The sequence below is a fragment of the Phascolarctos cinereus genome, unplaced genomic scaffold (assembly GCF_003287225.1).
Source record: "Phascolarctos cinereus isolate Bilbo 61053 unplaced genomic scaffold, phaCin_HiC Scaffold_4;HRSCAF=312, whole genome shotgun sequence".
In the NCBI taxonomy this organism is placed as follows: Eukaryota; Metazoa; Chordata; class Mammalia; order Diprotodontia; family Phascolarctidae; genus Phascolarctos; species Phascolarctos cinereus.
In genome coordinates, this window is record NW_027555847.1 from 250728751 (window position 1) to 250752352 (window position 23602).

Genomic DNA, 23602 nt, shown 5'->3' on the forward strand with positions numbered 1-23602 from the left:
ATTATCTGACTCAGCAGTCCTATGGGTGAGCAGTACAATTATTATCTGCATTTTGCAGATGAAGAAATAGACTCAGATAAGTGGCTTGTATAAGTAAATGGCAGAGCTTGGTCTCAATCTCAGCTGTTCCAAGTCCAAATCCAGTTCTTTTTTTATGAAGATATGTTATCGCTAATCAACCATCAGTTGATTGTAACAAAGACATGGACACAGGAACAGTTTGCTGGGTTTTTTTCTCATCAGTAGAAATGAAGCAGTTGACAGATATTAGCTATAAGGCGCATTATTAAGTGAAGGCCTGAATGACTTCCAGCACATTCAAAAGACAGTTTACTTTTTATTCAGTAGAGGATCCTGGTCTAAATAAGTTTAATCCAGCGATCTCTGTAACAGATTTAATTGAATGTATCTTTGAGGTCTATAAGAATATGTATCCTTAATGACTTTGTTGAGGGTGCGTATATATTGTTCAAATTCATAAGAAGTAAAAGAATAATTAAACCTTTGAATAGTCATCCTGAGCACTTATATTCTCTAGCTTTGAAGCTAGGTGAGTCACTTAACCTCTGCAGATCTCAGGCATCCTCCTAAGACGTATATGTTATGTCATGTCATATCATAGAAACATTACGTAAGTATTACATGACATAACATCCTGACATGTTATGTTAAAGAGGGAATTCTTTACAAAAGGGGAAATCACAGATAGTTCACAAGGGAGGTTAGATAGTACTGTGAAGATGGCATGCCAGTAATAGAATTGAAAATATAAGAGCTAAAATATCTGTGCAGTCTGTAGAATAGTTCATGCAAGCAACATCCAGATAATTGGCACTCACCAGCCTGTCTCTTTCATTGGCCCAGTTTTCTCAAAGTTTATGTATCCCAAAGAAACTTTGACTAACCAAAATCCTGAGTATGGATGAGTTGCTATCAATGTACAAATAGAGTAGCTACCACAAGTTGTGGACCTATGTTCTGTGAGCCTTGAAGAATTTGGACTGGCTAAAGGAACAGTTTACTACAAGGCACCCTTCCCAGAGGGTGATAGGGAACAGGGTTTGACGTGTGCTTTCATTGATGCAGGGAATTCCTGCATATGGAAATCCCCTGTAGCAATACAGGTAAGTACCTCCTATGCAACCTACAGTCTTAAGAGAATCATGCACTGAGAGGTTAATTGACTTGCCTAGGGTCACTCAGACAGTATGTCAGAGGCCAGACTTGAATCCAGGTCTTCTCTGGGACTTCTCTGTTCACTACACCACACTGCCTTTGTACCTTCGCACAAGATATTTTAAATACATGTGACTTAATTTGAGCAAACTTGATACACAAAAATCCAAACATGTGAAACAGATTGATTAGGAAGTTGTTACTGTTTTATAAGAGGACTCTTTACTTCTCTGAAGAATAAGAAAATCCCATAATTGGAAGAGGCATTTGGATTTAAGTAATCTATCTCTTAGCAACTCTACATTACAGCATCTTTGCCAAGTTGTCCGGCTTCTACTTAAACACCTCCATTGGTGGGGGCATGTGTTTATGAAGAAATGCATATCTTTTTCTGACAACTCTAATTCTTAGGGAGCTCTACCTTATATTGAGCTGAAATCTGCTTCCTTGTAATTTCTACATATTGGTCCAAGTTCATTTTTCTAGAGCCAAAGAAATTAAGTCACCTTTCCATATTCAGATATTGGAGGTCAGCTATTAAATTTCCCCTAAGGCTTCTCTTCTTCAGGCTTAGCATTCCTAATTCCACAACCATTCCTTATGTGGCATGGTTTTAAGCCCCTTACTATCCTTATGGGTCTCCCAGACACTCTTACAGTTTATCAGCATGCCTGCTATAATAGCTTCCAGGACTGAAAAATAATACTATAAATGTAGTTTAACCAGTGGTACTCTTACTTTCCTTTTTGTGGATAATATACCATCAATGCAACCTCATTATCCCTTTTAGCAGATACTTCACACTGCTGACTTTTTTAGGTTGCTTTCAAGTCAACAACAACAACAATAACATACATACATTGTCTTTTGTATATAAACAGCTTTCTACTTACATGTCCCCTACCTTGTGTTTTTTTAGTTGTTGGTTTTTTTTTTTAACCTAAGGAAAGAAACTTTTTTTTTTAAAGTTTAGAGATATTCTGTTTCTTTCATAGTATAGTATAGTACAGTTATCCCTTCCATTTTCCAGACATTATTTAATTGGAAAAGTATGTAGTCAATGCCTTCATTGATTAAACATGGCCAAGAATAGCATCTTATGTTGTGGTCACTAGAAACCTCGTGTCCAGATGGACATCAGTCCTTTAATAATTACAAATCAATCATTTTCACCTTTGTTCCACTCACATTTCTTACCTGTGCCTATGATTATATAAAAGACTTGTGAGATGCCTTGCTGCAGTGCAGGCATTGTAAATGTGTGGGATGCCTGCTCCCAATCATCTTCTAAACTAGGACTTGCATGGATGTGCCTTAGGCAGAGTGGGCCTCCCTTAACCAGAGCTAATCATATCCTTCATAACTTGTCTGGGCTTCTCATCCATATTCTATAATCTTCCAAAAGAGAATCACCCAACATCCTGGTTCTCTTAATGTCTTAGGAGAACCCCTCAGGCTGTCCATTTGGTGCTTTTCATTATTGCTATATGACTAGCCAACCACCTTTTGTACTTATACATGTCCTTGACTTATTTTAGGGCACTTTTCACACACATGTCCTTGTTAGAATGGGCTGCTGTCTGGTTTCCCCCATAATGGGGGACCCTTGGGTCACCTGCAACTTTAAGACTCCGGATCCTGATGTTCCATGATTCACACTCCTCACAGCTCGCCTTGAAAACTAAGGCAGCAGGTGTCTACCTAGTCTACTTGTTGGCTACCTTCTACATCCTAGTTGCTTTCACGCGTTGGGATGCTGCATTACCATGGTTACCGTCAAGCATAGGGAAGGGTATAATTTTGTGAGCACAATAAGTTCGGTAAATTACATTTTAGAGAAATACATATTGTATAAGTTCACAAGAGATAGCTGGGGGTGTGGGGAAAACGTGCCATGTTAGCTATCAGAGGCCCTGAGTCATTGTCTGGTTCTGTTATTTATTAGCCCTGTGGCTTTGGGCATGTCACTTATGATTTCTCAGTCTTCAAGTTGATGAACTCTCAGGTCCCTTTCAGTTTTCTGTGATCTACTGATCTTTCAAGTTGAATATTTAGAAATTATAGGGTGAGGTGGAAAGGAGAGAAATGGAGAAACATTAGGATGCTACAGATAGGATTAGGAAGAGAACTCTAAGATTTTTGGTAAATGTTATGTCATGTTCACTTGGATTATAGTCTTTGTAATTTTTAAGTAGTATTAATTGGAAGTGACATATTTGCTAAAGTGATATTTTTTATGTCCAGTCATTCAGTTCGCTGTGGTCAGTCCAACTCAATTCACTGTTCTAATGTGTGTGGCAATATTCTGAATTGTGGTAAGCACAACTGTGCCGAACTTTGCCATGCTGGTGAATGCCAACCATGCCATCTTGTAGTACGTCAAGGTAAGTTTTTATTCTCTTACTATTTCATTATCGTGTAATTTTCTGAGAATGCCACATGATTGTTGTTCTATTGTTAAGATTTTTCCATTACTTTCTGTCAAAATTTATAAGGATTACAAAACAGAACGAAGGCTTATTTATCCTGAGAGTGCTATTTATGACTTGTTTTTATGATATTCTTAATCTAATAGCATCTGCCTTTTTTCTTTAGTAAACACAAAGAATGAAATTAGAAGTTTTTTTTAAAGTTCTAAAGGTCCTAATAGCCACATTTCTTTTCTTTAAAAGACATGTAAGCTGTCATTACAGATTTGCATATTGAAATTTTTAAAACATAAATATTTAGCTAACAGAACTTGTCAGGTTCATGGGTTTTTTTTGTTTGTTTTGTTTTGCTTTGTTTTTGCCAAGGCAGCTAGATTGAAAAGGTAGATAAATTGATGGAACAGATGAATCATATAGCTTTATATAATATTGCTATATAGTATTGCAGTGTTAGCAGGAGCATAAGTCCTTTAACATGAAAAAAATTAATTGCTAGGTGCAGGAAACTGAGCCCTGAATTTCTTGAGCCTTTAGCATTAAAAAAGTAATAATTTAGACTGGATTCATGTTATAACATTATAGAAGCAATACTTTTATTTTATTCATTGGAAATTCACATGTGACTATCTAAAATTCTGAGATAGTGAAAAATAAATGAATAAGATTTTATATCAGAATGCTTTAGTGTATTTATCACTGCAGTAACATGATTAGAACTTTTAATTTTATAGAGATGTGTTGGCCTCTTACTATAATGCTATCTTTGAGAATGTTGTTATTGATGAAAGTGTTATCTAACATGATTCATTTAGTATTGCCAGTAATCTTTTTTTTAATGAGGCTGTCATTGTAAGAAGTTACCAATAAGGATCTTTCTCTACCAATGTCCCTTCTCTGCAATTTAGAGTGTATTTTCAGTTATGAACTCCTTAACCACCAGGGACTAAGATGGACTTGTCTTATACCAAAATCTTTGTAGGTTCTACTGTAACGAAACACCAATAAATATTTTTTGTGTTTTTCTGGGTAGCTTAAGATTTTCTACGTCTCCTTTTCAAAAAATTGTTTTTGTTGTGTTTATCGTGTTGAAACTTATTTTTGAAATTATTTTGTTAAAGTGTGCTACTGTGGGGTCACTTCCCAAGATGTATTATGTGGAACCAATGTTGGACAGTCTGATGAATTTGGAGACTTCAGCTGTTTAAAGATATGTGGCAAGTAAGGCTTTATTTAATCATAAATATAAGCAGTAAAATTGTATGTTATTAATAGTCATGTAATATTCTATTGTTTTTCTTAACAGGAAATTGAAATGTGGGAACCATACATGTTCACAATTATGCCACCCTCAGGCCTGCCAACTGTGTCCACGACTTCCACAATTAGTGCAAACTTGCCCTTGTGGTCAGACTCCTCTTAGCAAATTACTAGAACTTGGATGTGTTGAACGTAAAACATGTTTGGATCCTATACCATCATGTGGGAAAATATGTGGCAAACCTCTGTCGTGTGGCTCCTTTGGTAACTAAATGAAATTCATTATCTTTAAATGTGTTGGCAATGTGAAAGATCCATGTGGAATATCACATTTTAGTAGATGGATGTTTCTATAAGTATTTGAAAGAAATTGTCAAGGTACCATTTTCTTTCCAAACACACACAGCTCTCTAAATTGTATCCCATTTACTTAAATAATTTCCCAAATAATTACTTATAAAATTGAGTAATTGTGCTATGATAATGTTCCAGGTGGAGCTATAATTTCTCTCAGCATACTCCATTGTTATAAGCTCTTCTGAGTATAAGACCTCAAGATTCCTTGGATAATCAGTGTTTTAGAAGATTATATTTAACCTTGGGCAAAATGGCTGTGGATATCTTGTAAACAAATCTAAATCCCAGATAGAGTTGAACTATGGCTATTCTGCTTCCAGCAGACACATTGTAAAAAAGATCCTTGGAGGTGAGATTGATATAGTCACTGTTTTGTAAATCATAGAAAAGATAGATAAGAGATACTGGGTCTCATAGAGATAATGAGACATGCCATATTGGAAAAGATCAAAGTTTGAGAGTTCATGGCACATCACTGGTAATAAATTTTATTGATGCCATTTCAGTCCTGTTGATGGGTGTTCTCTGAGACACTGTGTAAAATGTTATGTGTGGTATAGTGGACAGAGAAGCCAGAAAGAGCTGGTTTTGAGTACTCCCATTGATCACACTGGCTGTGTGACCCTGAGCCCATCACTTAATTGACATTTCTCTAGTTAATTCTCTGACTCTGAATTGTAGAAAAGCTGATCAGTTTTGGCAGAGGGTGATTCCTCACTCGGGGCTTCCCCATAGCAATGAAATCACAGGTCCAGTCCTTGTCCCTACCCCTGTTAGTAGCAGTAGTAGTAATAGTAGAAATTTTGAAAGTTATAGTGAGAAGCAGGTGGGAGACTTCTTTCTTTCTTTCTTTCTTTCTTTCTTTCTTTCTTTCTTTCTTTCTTTCTTTCTTTCTTTCTTTCTTTCTTTCTTTCTTTTTTGTATTTATTTAGTATTTTTTCCTCCAGTTACCTGTAAAAACAGTTTTTAACATTTGTTTTTAAAACGTTGAATTCTAAATTCTCTCCTTTCCTTCCTCCCCACCCACCCTTGTTGGGAAGGCAAGTAATTCGATATAGATTATACGTGTGTAGTTATGCAAAACATACCATAATAGTCATGTTGTGAAAGAAAACAGACAAAAAAAAACCTCAAGAAAAATGAAGTAAAATTTTAAAAAGTATGCTTTAATCTGTATTCAGACACCATTAGTTCTTTCTCTGGGGATATATAGCATATTTCATCATAAGTCCTTCAGAGTTGTCTTGGATTGTATTGCTGAGAATAGCTAAATTATTCACAGTTAATCATCTTGCAGTATTGCTGTTACTTTGTACACAGTACATTACACTTTGCATCTGCCTATGCAAGTCTTTCCAGGTTTTTCTGAGGGCATCCTGTTCATCATTTCTTATAGTGCAATAGTATTTCATCATAATCATGTAGAACAGCCATTCCCCAACTGATGGGCATTCCCTCAATTTCTGATTCTTTTTATTTTTTTTTTGGTGAGGCAAAAGTTAAGCAACTTGCCAAGGTCACATAGCTAGGAAGTGTCAAGTGTCTGAGGCCAGATTTGAACTCAGGTCCTCCTGATTCCAAGGCTGGTGCTCTATTTACTGCATCACCTTAGCTGCCCCAATTTCTAATTCTTTACCACCAGAAAAGAGTTGCTGTAAATATTTTTGTACACATAGGTCCTTTTCTTTTTTGTTTTTTATCTTTTTTGGGATACAGACCTAGTGGTGGTATTGCTAGTTCAAAAGGTATGCATGGCTTTATAGCCCTTTGGGCACAGTTGCAAATTTCTCTACAGAATGGTTTGGGAGACTATTTCTTTAAAGTTTTTCTGGATCCCTTGGATAATTTCAGTCCTTAGGAGATAGGAATTGGGCCAGGCTGTACTTTGAGACGCTCCTAAGGTCTTACTAAAATACTTTTGAGATCAGTACATTTACGGAGAGGAGAATGACTCAACTGTATGACAGACAACTATGTGAGTATATGCCTATGGTACAACCTCATCCAGCCCTCACTTAGTTGGATTTGTATATTACGTAGGTCTTTTTGTTTGCAGTTTGTTCTGAGAGGGAGGGAGGTTCCCCTCCCCAGTCCCATAGATAGCTCCAGTACAGCAAAAGAAATGTTCCTGTTAAGTGTTTGCCAACCTTGACTTAAGCCCTATCAACAATGGAGCTTTCTCCCTCACAAAATAGCCCTTTCAGTTTGTGAGTCTGCTCTGACAATTACAAGATGCTCCATGTCTGTTTGGCTGCTAATGCCTGGTTGACTATGAGGCTTGAACAATGTTTTACCGGGTTGCAGTAAATCCATAGAAGGCTGAGGTTGAAGGAAACACAATTTAACTCATAAATTGCCTGGGGATCAGATGGTGTCATGATGGAAGGGAAATCAGAAAGAGAGCCTTGGATTTCTGCAAAGGTTCTGGGGCAGGGGTGGGGGACCTGTGGCCTTGAGGCCACATATGATCCTGTAGGTCCTTAAGTGCAGCCCTTTGACTGAATCCAAACAGATGTTCTGCAAACTATGGATTCAGTCAAAGGGTCATACTTGAGGACCTAAAGGGCCACATGTGGCCTCCAGGCCGCAGGTTCCCCACCCCTGTAAATCTGGGGTATTTCCCAGGGAGGTGGGAGAAACTGAATTGGGGGTGTTGTCCAAACTCTTCTTTGCCTGTCATCTTGATAAGGAAATAGAGCAGATTTGGGATGGATATAGGTAAGTAAATTTGGGGGTATGTGAATAGTTTTTTTTTTAATTGTGGAGTGAAGGTTTGGGGGTTTATTGTCTTACAGGATTATAAAATTATAGATTTAGAGCTAGAAGAGATCTTAGAAGTCTTGTAGTCCTGCTCTCATTTTATAGATATAAAAATGAGGCCTGTAAGAGAAAGTAATTGCCCTAGGGTCACATAAGTAGTATTTATTTTATTTTTAATGTTTTATTTATTTCCTTTGTCTTTGTGTTGTATCCCTCCCCCATGAAACCTTCTTGTTAAAGAAAAACAAGCAAAAAATCTAATCTAGTGACTGCATCTGACAGTGGAGTATTGTTTTCTAATAATCCCCCTTTTTACTTATTAGGTATTATCATTTTAAAAAATTACAGTTTGACTTGTCTAAGCAGTGAAAAAATTTTAATGTGAGATTTTAATTTTTATTAGATTTCATTCATACATGTGAAAACCTCTGCCATGAAGGAGAATGTGGACCTTGTTCTCGCACATCCATTATTTCCTGCAGATGTACTTTCAGAACAAAGGTAAATTCAAAAACACTCATTTCAAATTATTGCTACAGATATGTTTTCTGTCATATCAGCAAAACTGAAAAAGAGCTGCTTTGACTCATGCCATACTCACTATCAGTTGTTTTTACTGTATTAAAAAGGAATAGGATCTTGAAAGTTTTGTCAGAATTTTCAGAAAATCAAGTTAGTATTCTTTATTATTGAAATTTTTATTTTTTTTTGTGTGCTCTTTTTCAAGGAAAATAAAATGATAATTATTTTTGCAGATAGGAGAAAAATTAGGTGCTCTATGGTCAGAGTGTGTGGGATCAGAGTGTATGGGATACCTCAGATATTGTGAATAATTATGGGAGATGCTCCATCCAGTTTGTGACTTGGACAGGCCTCTTAAGATCTTCCTGCTGCCTGCTTATTTTGTACTACCAGACTGTACACAGAGGCGAAGATACAGTTTAAGTCTGTTGACTTTGTCTTGTTCAAAAGCTCTAGTGGAGGTGGAAGTTTTAACTATAAAAATTATTAGTCGATACTAGAAATCTAGGCTCATAAGATCTTAGATTTAGAACTGAAAAGAGGTACCTCAGAAGCTTACATTACAGATGAGGAAACTGAGGGCCAAAGAGATTAAGTGATTTGGTGGAATGTCACATAGATGACAAAATCAGGATTTGAACTTGGAGCTTCTCTCTTCTAGCTGCATACTAGCCCTGAGCTGTTCCTTGTTAATACCACTAATCACACCTTTTTTCTTTTTTTTGGTCCAGACTTTTGTTTTTATTGATGTGCAGATCACATCAATAAAGTAGAAACTTTCTGTTTTTTATTCCTGTAGAAATTCTCTGCAGCTATGCAGACTGGCAATTCCATCTCTATATCCTAGAGAATAACCTGGAAACTTTAGCGTTATCATCCTTATAGTTACCAAGGTTCAGAACCTCTGAGTAATCCTTATTGTTTCCTCCTCTTCCCTTCTCCCCATTATTATTCAGTCCACAGGTCTTATTCCTTCTACTTCTATGATGTCTGCCATTCATTCCTTTCTCTCCACTTATCTGGTCAGTGCCTTGACTGGGGCCCTCACTATCTCTCAAAGCTAGGCCTGGAATCAGGAAGACCTGAGTTCAAATTCTGCCTATGTATATGACTCTGGTTAAGTCACAACTCAATTCAAACTGCCTCGGTTTCCTCAGTTGTGGACATAATAGCTAGCACCTACCTACTTAATAGGGATGTAATAGCACCTACCTCCCAGGGTTGTTGTGGCAATCAAATGAGATCATATTTGTTAAGCACTTAGCCATTGCTTGGCATGTAGTAAGTAGAGAGGCTTATGTAGCTTAGAGGATAGAGCACTGGCCTAGAGTCAAGAAAAACTGAGTTCAGATCAAACCTTAGTACTAGCTATGTGACCCTGGGCTAGTCACTTAACCTTTCTTTGCCTTAATCCACTGGAGAAGGAAATGGCAAGCCCCTTCAGTATCTTTGCCAAGAAAACCCCATGGACAGTATCGGCATGCTGTGGTCCACAGGGACACAAAGAGTTGGACATGAACAACGGCAGCAAATAGTAGAAGCTTAATAACTGCTTGTTCTGGGGCGGCTAGGTGGCACGATGAATAGAGCTCTGGCCTTGGAGTCAGGAGGATCTGAGTTCAAATCCAGCTTCAGATACTTAACACTTATTAGCTGTGTGACCCCGGGCAAGTCACATAACCCCTCACCATCACCAAAAAGCAAAAACAGAACAAAACAAAACTGCTTGTTCCCTCCTTTCCTTCGCTCCCTTCAGGGTCTCTATGTATCTTTGTAAGTCATATCCTTTATCATTAAAATTGTCTTTTCCTTTTCCCTGTGTCCCCAGCACTTAGCACTGTGCTAAGTGTATACATAGTAGATGCTTAATGAATGTTTACTGTAGTCATCTTCTAATTGACCTCCTGCCTTATATTTCTCCTGCCTGGAAGTTCATCTTCCACACAGCTGTTCATCTTTGTCCTGTCACTCCTGCTCAGGAAGCTTCTGTGATTCTCTTTTTCCTCTGACCTAAAAAACAAAATCTCCTTTCATTTAAGGCCCTTCACAACCTGGCTGCAACTTATTTTTCCAGCCTTATTTTCCATTCCTCCCTTTTACCTACTTGATACCATGATGTTCCATTGCCTTTGTACAGGTTGTCTCCATACATGGGAAGGATTACTTCTTCACCTCTCTCCCTTAGAATCTCTTATTTCCTGCAAAGTTCACCTCAAATGTTATCTCCTACATGAGACCTTTCCTAATCACCTCCCTCCCTTCTGCCAGCTCTCAGTGCCTCATTTGACCTCTGTGGTATTACTTTGTATATACTATATGCTTATAAACCTCTCTGGGATATGGGAAAATAGGGATACTAATCCACTGTTGATGGAGTTGTAAACGGCTCCAATCATTCTGGAGAAAAATTTGAAACTATGCCCAAAGGTTTATCAAACTGTGAATACCCTTTAATCCAGCAATACCACTACTAGGTTCATAGCTCTAGGAGATCAAAGAAAAAGAAAAGGACTTCTATGTAGGAAAATATGTATAGCAGCTCTTTTTGTGGTGTGAAAGAGTTGGAAGCTTGAGGGGATGTCTATCAATTAGGGAATGGCTGAACAAGTTATAGTATATGAATGTGATGGAATACTATTATCCTGTAAGTAATGATGAAGGTGATGCTTTCACAAAAATCTAGAAAGACTTACATAAACTGATGCAGAGTGAAGTGAACAGAACCAAGGGAACGTTGTACACAATAACAGCAATATTGTCAGGATAATCAACTGTGAAAGACTTAGCAACTCTGATCAATACAGTGATCCACTATAACTCTAAAGGACTCATGATGTAAAATGCTATCCACCTCCAGAGACAGAACTGATAGTCTCAGAATACAGATTGAAGCATATTTTTTTCCCCCATTTTAAATTTTCTTTGCTTTTTTTCTTTTCGGAATATGGATAATGTGGAAATACATTTTACATGACTTCATATGTATAACGAATGCCATATTCTCTTTTCATTGGGTAGGAAAGGGAGTGGAGGGGACTTGGAACTGAAAGTAAAAATTAAATTATATTTTAAAAAACCCAACTTTTCCTCTTTTCCTCATGAGGCCTCCTTCCTCACTATTGCCAATGTAAGCTTATTGAAGGGAGGGACTGTTTCGTATTTGTCTTTATATCTCCATCACCTAGCACAGAACTCTTAATGAACACTTGCTGATTGCTACCACAGAAAAAAAAAACAAAGTTGCTATAGATATTTATTTACATGTAAATCCTTTTCTTCTCTTTTTGATCTTGTAGTAATATTGTTGGGTCACAGGATATGTAGTAACATTGGGGGCAAAGTTCTGAATTGCTTTCTAAACTGTCTAGATCAACTCACAATTTTGCTAACCTTGCATTAATAATGTACCTGTTTTCCCACAATCCTCTGACATCTATCATTTTCCTTTGAGGGATTTATCTTGGAACCAAATGCCTTCAACAGCCTCTTCCCACTTTTCACTGCCTTTTAAAATTTATTGTAAGCTATCAGAAAAATAAACTTGTTTTTAAAAGCATGTTTAAAGTGTTATCAAATGATTCTATAGGGGACTCTCATGGTTTAGTAGCTAGGGTGCAGAGTCAAAAAGACTGGAGTTTGGATCCTACCTCTGACACTTACCAGATGTGTGATTGGAGACAAGCCAGTTAACCTCTCCAAGCCTCGGTTTCTTTATGATATGCAAAGTAGTGATAATACCTCTTACTTCACAAGAGAGCCTTGACCCACAAACAAAATATTGTACGAAAAGCAATTTGTAAGCTTTAAATTGCTATTTAAATGACATCTATTGTTAATAAAGTACATGAATTTTGTAATGTCTACTCTGACCATTTAGAGGCTTTTTTTTTTGCTTATTTTCTGGTTATCTATGTTCTTGTTAATTGACAGTTCATATATAGATAAAATGTTTAGTATTATAGTTACTTTGTTTCAAATATGACTATTAATGATTATTACTTCTTTATTTTCTAGGAGCTGCCATGTGCTAGTCTCAAAACAGAAGGTAAATTGTGTAATGAAATACCTTTACTACCTAAGTGTAATCAGCAAGTGGGCAGGAAAATTCTTTTTAGGTCCAGAGTATACTCAGGTTAAGTATCATCATGAATCGATATTATCAGTTCAATAATAATTAAAATGTAACGTGAACAAAATACTACTCTGTACCTAGGTGTTTGGATTTCTTGTAGTTTTTTTTTAATTGTTTTTTTACGAATACATTTCTAAGCAAAGTTAGTAGTTGTATTTGTTAGATTCGAAAATGAATCTTTCATTTCATCAAATTGGAGGTTCTTTTCAGGACACAAACCGTCTTTACCTTGTTCAGCTGTTACTAATGTTGTCCTTTAAGTTTACCACAGTGGTTCCATCCAGCATATCAGAATCCTTTCTCACTTTCTCCTGCCATTGTGAGGGTACAAGGAAATGTTATGGCTGTGGTACTTTCACAATTTACCCTCGAAGATATATGACCAGCTTGTCTTTTCTTCCTATCATATATTGTTCTTCTCTGAAGCTCTCCATTGGTTATACATTTCAGCCTGCTGAAAGCTGCCTTGTGCCTCTCTATTGTCCCATGTGTGATATTCATCTTAAATTCTTCAAAGACTGTAATATGCTATGTCTTACTGTGATGGAGAATGCCCCAAAGGTCTTGCTGTAGTTTTCATCTATTAAAGCTCAAAAGGGTACTAAGACTTTTAGGACATCCTATATTGCAACACAGGTAGAATGTCAGTATTTAAAAAATGGGTCTTTGTTTCCATGAGAATTTGAGTCATTTAGAGAGCTTTGCAGTTTCCTAAGATTTTTGATCTGTCCTTTCTGTCCCATATTAACATCCTGATGAAGAAACAAGGTTGCATCTAAATGCATTTTGTAATCTGATATATGTGTGTGTGTGTATTAAATAGTATTTTATTTTTTCCAATTACATGTAAAGGTAATTTTTAACATTCTTTTAAAAAATTTTGAGTTTCAAATTTTTCTCCCTCACCCTTTTCTAAAAGGTAAGCAATTAATATAGATCATATGTATGTGTGTGTGTGTGTGCATGCAGTCATGCAAAACATTTCCATATTAGTCATGTTGTGAAAGAAGAAACAAACCAAAAGGAAAAAAAAAACCTGTGAAAAAAAAATAAAGTGAAAAATAGTATGCTGCAATTGTCATTCAGACTCCCATCAGTTCTTTTTCTGGAAATGGATAGCATTTTCCATCATGAATCCTTTGGAATTGTCTTAGATCATTGTGTTGCTGAGAAGACTTAAGTCATTCATAGTTGATCATCAAACAATGTTGCTGTTACTGTGTACAATGTGTTTTCCTGGTTTTGCTCATTTCACTTTGCCTCAGTTCATTTAAGCCCAGGTTTTTCTGAAATCTGTCTGCTCATCATTTCTTATAACACAGTAGTATTCCATTACATTCATATACCTCAACTTGTTCAGTCATTCCCCAATTGATGGGCACCCCTCAATCTCCAGGGTTTTTTTGCTACCACATTGCTGAGCAATATATATTCTTCATCTACTTAGCCACATCCATTTCCTGTGTGGATTGACAGCCCCATCTCTTTTGAGTAGGTATAAATTTCTTCCAGGAAACTCTATAGTGTTCCAGGACTTATGCAGCCAGCACCCTGTCATCTACAAACAGGGCATATTGAGTACCTCTCCAGCTATAAGGAGTCTTTCTTCATCTTGTCCATCACAGTGGTGAATACCTTTTGGTTTTTTAGCTTCCTTGATACTTCTCAGGGGATTTCTTTCTTCCTTCCTTCCTTCATTCATTCCTTCCTTCCTTCATTCCTTCCTTCCTTCCTTCCTTTCTTTCTTTCTTTCTTTCTTTCTTTCTTTCTTTTTCTTTCTTTCTTTCTTTCTTTCTTTCTTTCTTTCTTTCTCTCTCTCTCTGTCTCTTCCTTCCTTTCTTCTTCCTTCTTTCCTTCACTCCTTCCCTCCCTCCTTCCTTCTTTCCTTCCTTCCAACAGTGGGGTTCAGTGACTTGCCCCGGGGTCACACAGCTATTAACTGTTATGTGTCTGAGGCCGGACTTGAACTTAGGTCCTCCTGACTCCAGGGCCAGTGCTGTGTCTACTGTACCACCTAGCTGCACCGATATCTTTCTTCCTTGTAGCTACCTTGCGTACTGCTCCCTCAGCACCCTTGCAGTTGTCATCTCTAGCATGATTCTCCTCTATATACACTTAGAGTAGTCTGGTCCAGCTGGTTTTCTTAAATTTGTCACACTAGTGCCATTTCTACCTCCCCTATAAGCACATATGGAGCTGTGAGGTTAGGGTACAAGCATGATGGTTCTACTGTTCTTGATGATGAGAAGAGGTTTATTATAATAATTGTTTCAGGGCTTTTCAATTTGCCTTTTATTTGATTGTCCTAGCTGGACAGAAGTCTTGCCATGCTTTTCCTAATGTGGTTTTACCCTTCATTGCCTCTCTCTGCTTTATGAGATAATACTGCTTATACTCACACATCAAAATTGCCCTCCAGAATGGTTGGATCAGTTCACAACTCTATCAACAGTGCATTAGTGTCTCACTTTTCCCACATGTTCTCCAACATTTATCATTTTCCTTTTCTGTCATATTAGCCAATCTGCTGGGTGTGAGGCAGTACCTGAGAGTTGTTTTAATTTGCACTTCTCTCATCAATAGTGATTTAGAGCATTTCTTCATATGACTATAGATAGCTTCAGTTTCTTCATCTGAAAAGTATTCATATGCTTTGACCATTTATCAGTTGGGGAATGACATATATTATAAATCTGACTCAGTTCTCTATGTATTTTAGAAATGAGGCCTTTATCAGAGACATTAGTTGTAAAAATTGTTTCCCAGCTTTCTGCTTCCTTCTATTCTTGATTGCAGTGGTTTTGTTTGTGCAAAAACCTTTTAATGTAATCAGAATTATCCATTTTGCATTTCATAATGTTCTCTATCTCTTCCCTTCTCTACAAGTCAGACAGGTAAACTATTCTTTGCTCTGCTAATTTGCTTATGGTATCAGGAGTCATGGTGAGGATAAATAGGATTAGAGATTGTAAGGCAGAAGGAAATATATAATGATAAAATATTATGGTCAGATAAGGGGATTTCAGAGTTCATGAACATGGAAATAAAATATCCATGGGTAATGGCAAGGTGAAGGCTATAAACATCTTTTCATGAAGTTGTTGTGCGATCAAGAATATGTCATAAAAATAATTAAATTGAGGAACTGTGAATCACCCTTTATGTCTAAATCAAGAATCTATTTTGACCTTATCTTGGTGTATGGTATGAGACATTAGTTGATGCCTAGTTTCTATCATACTATTTTCCAGTTTTTCCTGCAGTTTTTGTCAAATAGTGAGTTCTTATGATTATTTTTAACAGTGTTTTAATGGCCCAGTTATTTTTGGCATCACTATTATAAAACCTCTCCCTGAACATCCCCAACTCCTACTGAAAACCAAGGAAAAACCTTTTTTTTTTTGTAACAAATAAGCATAGTCAAGCAGAATGAATCCATATATTAGCTATATCCAACAATATATGTCATTTTGTACAGCTTGTGTCCATTATCTCTCTGTCAGGAGTGGGTAACGTATATTGTCCTATGGAATCATGGTTGATTGGTCATTATTTTGATCAGGGTTCTTAAGTCTTTCAAAGTTTTTTGTTTTTTTTTTCCAAAGTGTTGCTGACCCTTAAATTGTTCTCCTGGTTTTACTTGCTTCAATTTACATCAATTTATACTACCCAAGTTCTCCCAAGTCACCTCATCATTTCTTACTGCATAACAATCTTACATTCATATGTCACAATTTGTTCAGCAGTTCCTGGTTGTCTAAGGTCTAAGAGGTAAGCCAAGTCACCCCCTTAGATTTTAGTTCTTTTCTTTTATTCCTCTTTTACTCTTCTCTTCAGAACTGGGAAGTTTGTTTTGCTTACAGTTATTTTCTCCCTATTATTTCCTTTCTTTACCTTCTTGCTTCCCTATTGAGTTTTTATGAATTTTAACATCAAAATGTGTTGCTTTGTGTTTGACCTTCCTTTGTTCATTTCAAATAAGAGTGAGTTCCTTTGATACCCCTTCACTATCCCTTTCTTGATGTCTGCATGCTCTTCTTACACATCCTGAGTATGAGAAATGAGAAGTAAATCAACATATATGGTGGGAAATTGAGAAATACCAAATTCCATCTCCTTCCTCTTTTCTATGCTTATATATACCTTTTACCATTCTTTCCCTTCTTATTCAGACCCTCAGAACTGAACCAATCTACTTGCAGGGCCTTAGTTTTTCTTAATTCCTTCACTACCCTTTGAAGACATTAGGTTCTGGAGGGATCCTTGTTTCTTCTATCCCTATTAGAATACTAATTCTAATCATTGCACAGCTCCTTCCCATTGCTGAAATAAATTTACTTTTCTAGTTTTCTCTGGACCTCTAATGTTTATATTTCAAATTCCCTACTAAGCTCTGATCTTTTCTTTAGAATGGCTTTAAAGTCCTCTGCTCCATTCCATTTTTCCCCTGAAGGATTATACTGAACCTTGCAGGGTGAGTGATTTGTGGTTGTAAGTCTGTCTTTTTTGTCTTTTGGGATGTTGTCTTCTACAGTCTTCTCTCATTCCTGTTAGAAACTTCCGGTCTTTTATGATGCTATTTCAGTTCCTGGTACTTGAACTGCTTCTTTCTGGGTGTGTGTGTGTGTTTATATAGATATATATAAAATTTATTATTTTTTTAAATTTTGGGTCTCTGGATTTTGGCTGTTACTTTCTTGAGATTTTTTTTCCATTTAGAATTTCTTTGAGGAGGTAGATTCTGTCTTTACTTTGCCCGCTGGTTCTTAGTGATCTGGGCAGTATTCATTTTTAATTTTGTAAAATATAGTGTCTAGACTTTTTTTTTAAATCATGGTTTTTGTGGAGTCTGACTTTATCTTTAATTATTTGTCTTTCACCTGTTTTCCAGATCAGTTTTTTAAATATCATCTAGTATACGTTTTCTTTTATTTTTTTCAGTGTTTTGATTTTGTTCTAATATTTATTGCTGTCTCCTAGAGAAAATGATTTCTATTTGATCTGTTCTGTTTTCCAGGGGTTCCATCACTTGGCTTAGGTTTATTCACTTATAAATTATTCTTCCAGTTCTTTCCTCTACAGCTTTTATTTTATTAGAGCTTTTATCTTGTTTTTACGTCTTCCTCCATTTCTTCTAGGTTCATGTAATTGTAATGGAAAAATCCGTTTTTTCTTTTGAGTCATTGCTTGCAGTTGTGACAGTTATTTTCCTCATGGGGATCTCTAGATTTGCAATAATTTTTGATACTAGTTGGTATTTTCTTTGATTTATTTATCTCCCCATCTTTATGTCCCAAACTGGAGCTTTCTGCCAGGGCCAAGCTCTGCTCCCTGCTCTACTTTTGAGTTCAGTAGACAGTCACTTTGGTCACCTAGGTTTCTGTTCTGGCCTCCCACCTCCCAGAATTAGGCCCCTCCTGGATCTTTGAAGTTCAGAGGGCTGGATTTTCAGGAACCTGTCTGGCTTCTTAGGATAGAGTGTTAGGGCCGTTGGAGTGCTTGGGGTGCTCTGGTCTGCTCACTGTACACACTGGTCAGTCATCATTGCCTTGCCTCCCTGCACTTACAAAGTCCCCATCCTGGGACTTTCTCTTGCACCCTGTGTTCTTCGTACCTCAGGACACTTGGCCTTACAGGTCATGCATATCTCCAGTCAGTTTGTGTTCATGCTGATAGTCTGGGTTTGTTTGCCAGGGGCAGGAGGTGCCCTGGCTTTACTGGCAGTTGCCTTTTCTTGTGGCCTTTGTGTTTCTGGCTGACCTCTTGTGCTGTCCTGGGGTGGAAGAAATTATGGTAGTTTCTCCTTACATTTCTTGCTTGTTATTCATTCTGGTGCAAACTAGAAGGTTTTGCTGGGATAAGTACTTGCAGAATGGGTAGTTTACCTTCTCTTCAGGCTGCCGTCTTGTCTTGAACTCTTGTATTAATTTAATTTTGTGGGTCCTAACAAGTTCTGTACCTCTTCATCTTTAGCAGCCAGTGTCAGTGAGTGCCTGTAGTCTCTAATTATTTTTGTAGTGGTCTTTTGCTAATTTCTATCACTACTGCAACATGAAATGACCAAATATCCCAAGAAATAACTTTTCTTGTTGCCTTTGGACATATAATGAAACCAACTGCCCATTTCTTCCTTTGCCACTCCAAGCAGCACCTGTAAGCTGTCTTCCCATTTAGATGCAGCCTCTTTCTTTCTTTTAGTTTTATCAATAGTGGGAATGTTCAGATTAATAAAATTTAGTCTCACTAGTAGTATATTCACTTATTGGTTACTAGACAGATGTCTCACAATTATAGTACCAACAGTCAAATTTAAATTTATAAAAGGTCCAAAAGCTGTGATTACTTGGAATTCTCCCACTTTCATTGCAGAAGTGGAAGAGGGCTAAATGGGACTGGGGACCATTTTGTGTTTTTCTCTTTTTGAAAATGAGTTTCTAGAGACAGATAATTAGTCACTAAGCAGTCAGCCTACAAGGCTGGTCTTCAGGGCCCATATTTAAAACCTTTCTGTGGTGACAGACCTGCCAAGGCCCCTGTTCTGTTGACATAGGCTTTGAGCACCCAGAGTCATCTCCAAGCCACAGTGAGATATCAAGAGTAAGGCTTTGTGGGGAGAGGCTGTTTTCTGGACATTACCCATACATAAACATGTACCTGTTCATGAGGCAGCTAAGCGGCACAGTCAATAGAGCACCAGGTTTGGAGTCAAGAAGACCTGGCCTCAGCCATTTTTTAGCTATGTGATCCATGACAAGTCACTAACTACTGTTTGCCTCAGTTTCCTCATCTGTAAAATGGAGATAATAATAGCATCTACCCCCAGAGTTGTGAGATCAAATGAAATAATAATTGCAAAGCACTTAGCGTACTCTGGTACATAGGAACTGTTAGGTACATGTTAGCTATAACTATTAAAGGTAAATGTTAGCTATAATTTTTAAACACTTGGAGGTAGTCACTAGAATTGCAGGAAAAGGACACAGAAGAGATATTTATAGGATCATAGATTTAGACCTGGAAACTTAGAAGTCATCTAGGCCAACACATTTAGGTCAGGGCAATTAGGTGACTTGTCCAGTGTCCCCATAGCTAGTAAGTATCAGCGATTGCATTTAAGCACAGGTCTTCCAGACTCCCAAGTTTAGGACTCTGTCCACTACTCCATGCTGCCTCTGTATACTGTTGTGCTGTCCTATTTATTTGTATATATAACTTAATGTTAATCACTACCTAAATGCAACATTTTAAGTATTAATAAATGACTCTTTTCTTTTTATTTTGACAATAGCTGATGCTACATTTTTGTGTGACAAGCGATGTAGTAAGAAACGATTGTGTGGACGACACAAATGTAATGAAATATGCTGTGTGGTAAGTTTACATAACTGTAAAGTAAGATAAACATTTTACTAGGATGCCCTAGACTTGAATGCTGTACCCTGTATTAATTACAATCCATTCTAGTAAACATTTATTTATCACCTACTATGTGCCAGGCAGTGTGCTAAAGCACTGGGGATACAGTTAATAAAAATAAAGACAGTCCCTGCCCTCAAGCAACTTAGAATGTAAGGGGGTGGGGGAAAGACAACACAGAAAAGGAGGCAGGAAAGGAAGTGGGGGGAAGGGGAGACAAGAGGCTGCCGGGTATGGGGACTTCATCTTTGTGGAGTTGAAACCAGGTAAGGCAGAAGATGCGAAGTAGAATGAGCTGAGAGTCCAGTTTCTCCCCTCTGTAAAAGAAAGCACTGGAAGGAATTTGGTACTCCCTCTGGTCAGAGGGGAGAGGAAGATGAGGGAGGTAGTGTCAGTCAAGGTTTAAGTCAGCAGCATGGTGGTGAGATGAGAGGTGAAGTGCTATCTTGTTTGAGTTGAAACCAGAAAGAGCAGCAGATGCAGACTGGAGTGAGCTGTCAGACAAAGTAATCAACACACTGGCCATATGTGTTCCTGTTCCTCACTTTCTCTTTCTCTCTCTCTCTCTCTCTCTCTCTCTCTCTCTCTCTCTCACTCTCACTCTCACTCTTACTCTCATCTACACCTCTTTGTCAGTAAATACAAGCTGTGTTTCACCAAAAATGGACAGTAACAATCGATCACTTCATTGAGCAAAATTCTGAAATCTTTAGTGTTGTTTTCCTTTATGTTTGTTGTAATCACTGTGTAAAATGTTCTGGTTCTACTTACTTCTGTTTGCATAAATTCACAGAAGTTTGCCCACATTTCTCAGAATTCTTCATATTCAGCATTTTTTTCCACGTTTTTCTCACATTACGTTTGTTAGTCATATACCACAATTTGTTTAGTTGTTCTTCAGTTGATTGACACTTTGTTTCCAGTTCTTCCAGTTCAAAATAAAAAGATCTAGCTTACTCATAAGAGTCTTTTAGGTTTATTCATTAAGTGCTTACAATAACAATGATAACTTTTGCTCAAAAAAATCTACAAATCAAAATTTACATTATATAATTATGATTATAAAATACAAAATATTATTTTACTAATAATTTTGAAAGTTCTAAATAGACAATTATAAAACTAATTACAAAATACCTATGAATTTTTTATGTGTGACATTCTTTGAGAATTAAAGAAGTAATCCAAAGGACCTCATATGCTTACTATTATCTGCAAGTCTTTGTGTTAAATTTCTTTATGTTACACTTTTAAAATATGAATAATGTTTTTAATGAACTAACAACTTAGAAGATATTTAATATAATACAATAATCGTATATAAATTTAATTTTGATGTTCAACTTTTAATTTCAGTAAAGGTTTGCAAAGTTTGGCACACCACCAGACAAAAACAGTTAAATCTGCTTCTACATCAAGCTTATTTAAAACAAAAATAAAATGAAAATGCTCACTTGCACAAATATGTCATAGAAAACAGTAAGAGGATTTTATAAGTTGTTTTGAGGATGAGGGTATGTGCATGTGTCTGACCACCCACTGGGAAACACTTTGTAGTCAAATATTGGACCTTGACTGGTGGTTTGTAAGCATTTGATAATAGTTTGAGAAACTGCAAGAACGTGTTGTAATTAATGAGAAAGTGGTGAGTTGGTTGTAGTTTGTGCATGAACATCAGAATTGTCATGCACATGGTCATGACTGTTTTGAATAACTGCAGACACAAACCTGTAGTGCTTCAATCACGCATGTACTTGGAAAAAATAAATGTTTGTGACATAATTAGGCAATTTTTTATTTCTTAAAGTGCCGTTAAAACTTTTTTAGTGGAAGCCCTCCAACGGGAACCACTGAATTTAGTGATGAAATCAGATTGCAGAGGGTTGAAATGTAAGTGAGAGAAAAGAAAGTGGAGGCAGCAAGTACAGATCTGTTTTTCTACGAATTTGGCTGTGGAAGAGAGGAGCATTATAAGATGGTAGCTTGAGAAGATGGTGAAGACAAGTTAATTTTTTTCTTTTCAAAAAAATTCTGAACTTGGCTAACACCAAATGAGATGAGCATTTCCATACAAAGCAGAATAGAAGAAAGGACTGTGTGCAGCCAGTTATCTGTATTATGAGAGACTTGCTTTTCTGTTTGTGTATAATACCTTTTCTCCATAGCTGTTATGCTTGTCTGTTTATTCTGTTCATATTATTTCCTCCCTAGCAACCAGTTCTTCTCTTTTAGTGAGAATCAGAAGCAGAATGGAAGGTTTTTTTGGTCCTTTTCCTCTTTTTTTTTCTTTCCTCGTTTAAGAATGATATTTTTGTTAAGGCAAATCAGGAAGATATTAGCAGTTCTTTAGGCTGAGAGAGCTCTAGCAGACGTCTGAATGATTAAAGTCCACCATTACAGCTAAATCATGTCTTTGCAAGTCTATCTTCCCCTTCCCCTTTTATCTTTTGCGTAAGATTTTCCCATCTAGAGTCACATTCCAGGCATAGTTTTGATCCCACCATGTCTTAGTGAAACTTTTGAGATCAAATTTTAGTTTTGTGGTTGAGTCATTTCTGTTTTATCTGACTCTTCACGACCCCATTTGGGGTGTTCTTGGCAAAGACACTGGAATAACCACTTTTTTACTTATTGTAACATGTTCTTGCAGTTTCACAGCCTATCATCAAATGTTTGTAAACTACCACCCAAGGTTCAGTATTTGAGTACAAAGCATTTCTCAGTGGATGGTCAGACACATGTATATACCTTTATTCTCAAAAGAACTTATAAAATCCTCTTTCCATTTCCTATGACATATTTGTGCAAGTGAACATTTTCACTTTATTCTTGTTTTAAATAAGTTTGCTATAGCACCTGATTTAATTGTATTTGTCAGATGTTGTGCAAAACATTGCAGTGTCCTCCAGCTTATTTTACAGATGAGGAACTGAGGCAAACAAGGGTAAGTGACTTGCCCAGGGTCACACAATTAGGAAGTGTCTGTGGCCAGATTTGAACTCAAGAAGATGAGTCCTGATTGTAGGCCTGGCATTTTATACACTGCGCCACCTAGCTGCTCAAGATTAAATTTGCTTCCTTGCTTATTAGGATTTCTAGGGGTTTATGTTACTTGTTGCCTATGCTTTTTATTTGCCATGGATTTTGCTGGCTCTTTTCTTGGAATTTACCTCTCGTGGTTTCTGGTTTGTTCACCCGCTTTTCTTTTTTTCTTTCTTGTAACTGTCCTCTGTTGTTTCTAGCTTAGTGGATATACACAAGCAGTTTTTCCTTCCCCCATCCCCTTTAGTTTAAATGTTACTTGATTAAGGGTGCAATACACCAGGTGAATATTGTCTTATTTTTGGTATGTGCACTCCATCTGTGGCCAGGAGCATTTTATTATTCTGAAGTTGAGAAAAATAGTCTCCGTCTCAGATACCTTTGTTTATTTCCTAAATTAATTTTTTCCCTCCGTATCCCTTAACCTTCAGTGGCCAACAGTGAGAAAAACACTTGTCTGTGCCACCGTGATTCCTTTTATGAGGCTTTGTAATTTTGGGAAGTGCTTTCT

At 37.0% G+C, this 23602-nt stretch overlaps 1 protein-coding gene across 3 annotated transcripts in view; it reads left to right on the forward strand.

The window, feature by feature from the left end:
• The window catches only part of NFX1 (nuclear transcription factor, X-box binding 1), a 78266-nt gene that overhangs the window by 21392 nt on the left and 33272 nt on the right, over positions 1–23602 (forward strand). For all 3 annotated transcript variants that reach the window (XR_002320797.2, XM_020967359.2, XM_078152990.1), the window contains exons 7-12: positions 3421–3560; positions 4724–4823; positions 4909–5126; positions 8383–8480; positions 12516–12546; positions 19922–20004. Coding sequence is in view for 2 of the 3 variants with exons in the window: in XM_020967359.2 (XP_020823018.1) it covers positions 3421–3560; positions 4724–4823; positions 4909–5126; positions 8383–8480; positions 12516–12546; positions 19922–20004 (670 nt within the window). In the remaining variant the exon portion in view is untranslated. The remainder of the gene's footprint in view (positions 1–3420; positions 3561–4723; positions 4824–4908; positions 5127–8382; positions 8481–12515; positions 12547–19921; positions 20005–23602) is intronic.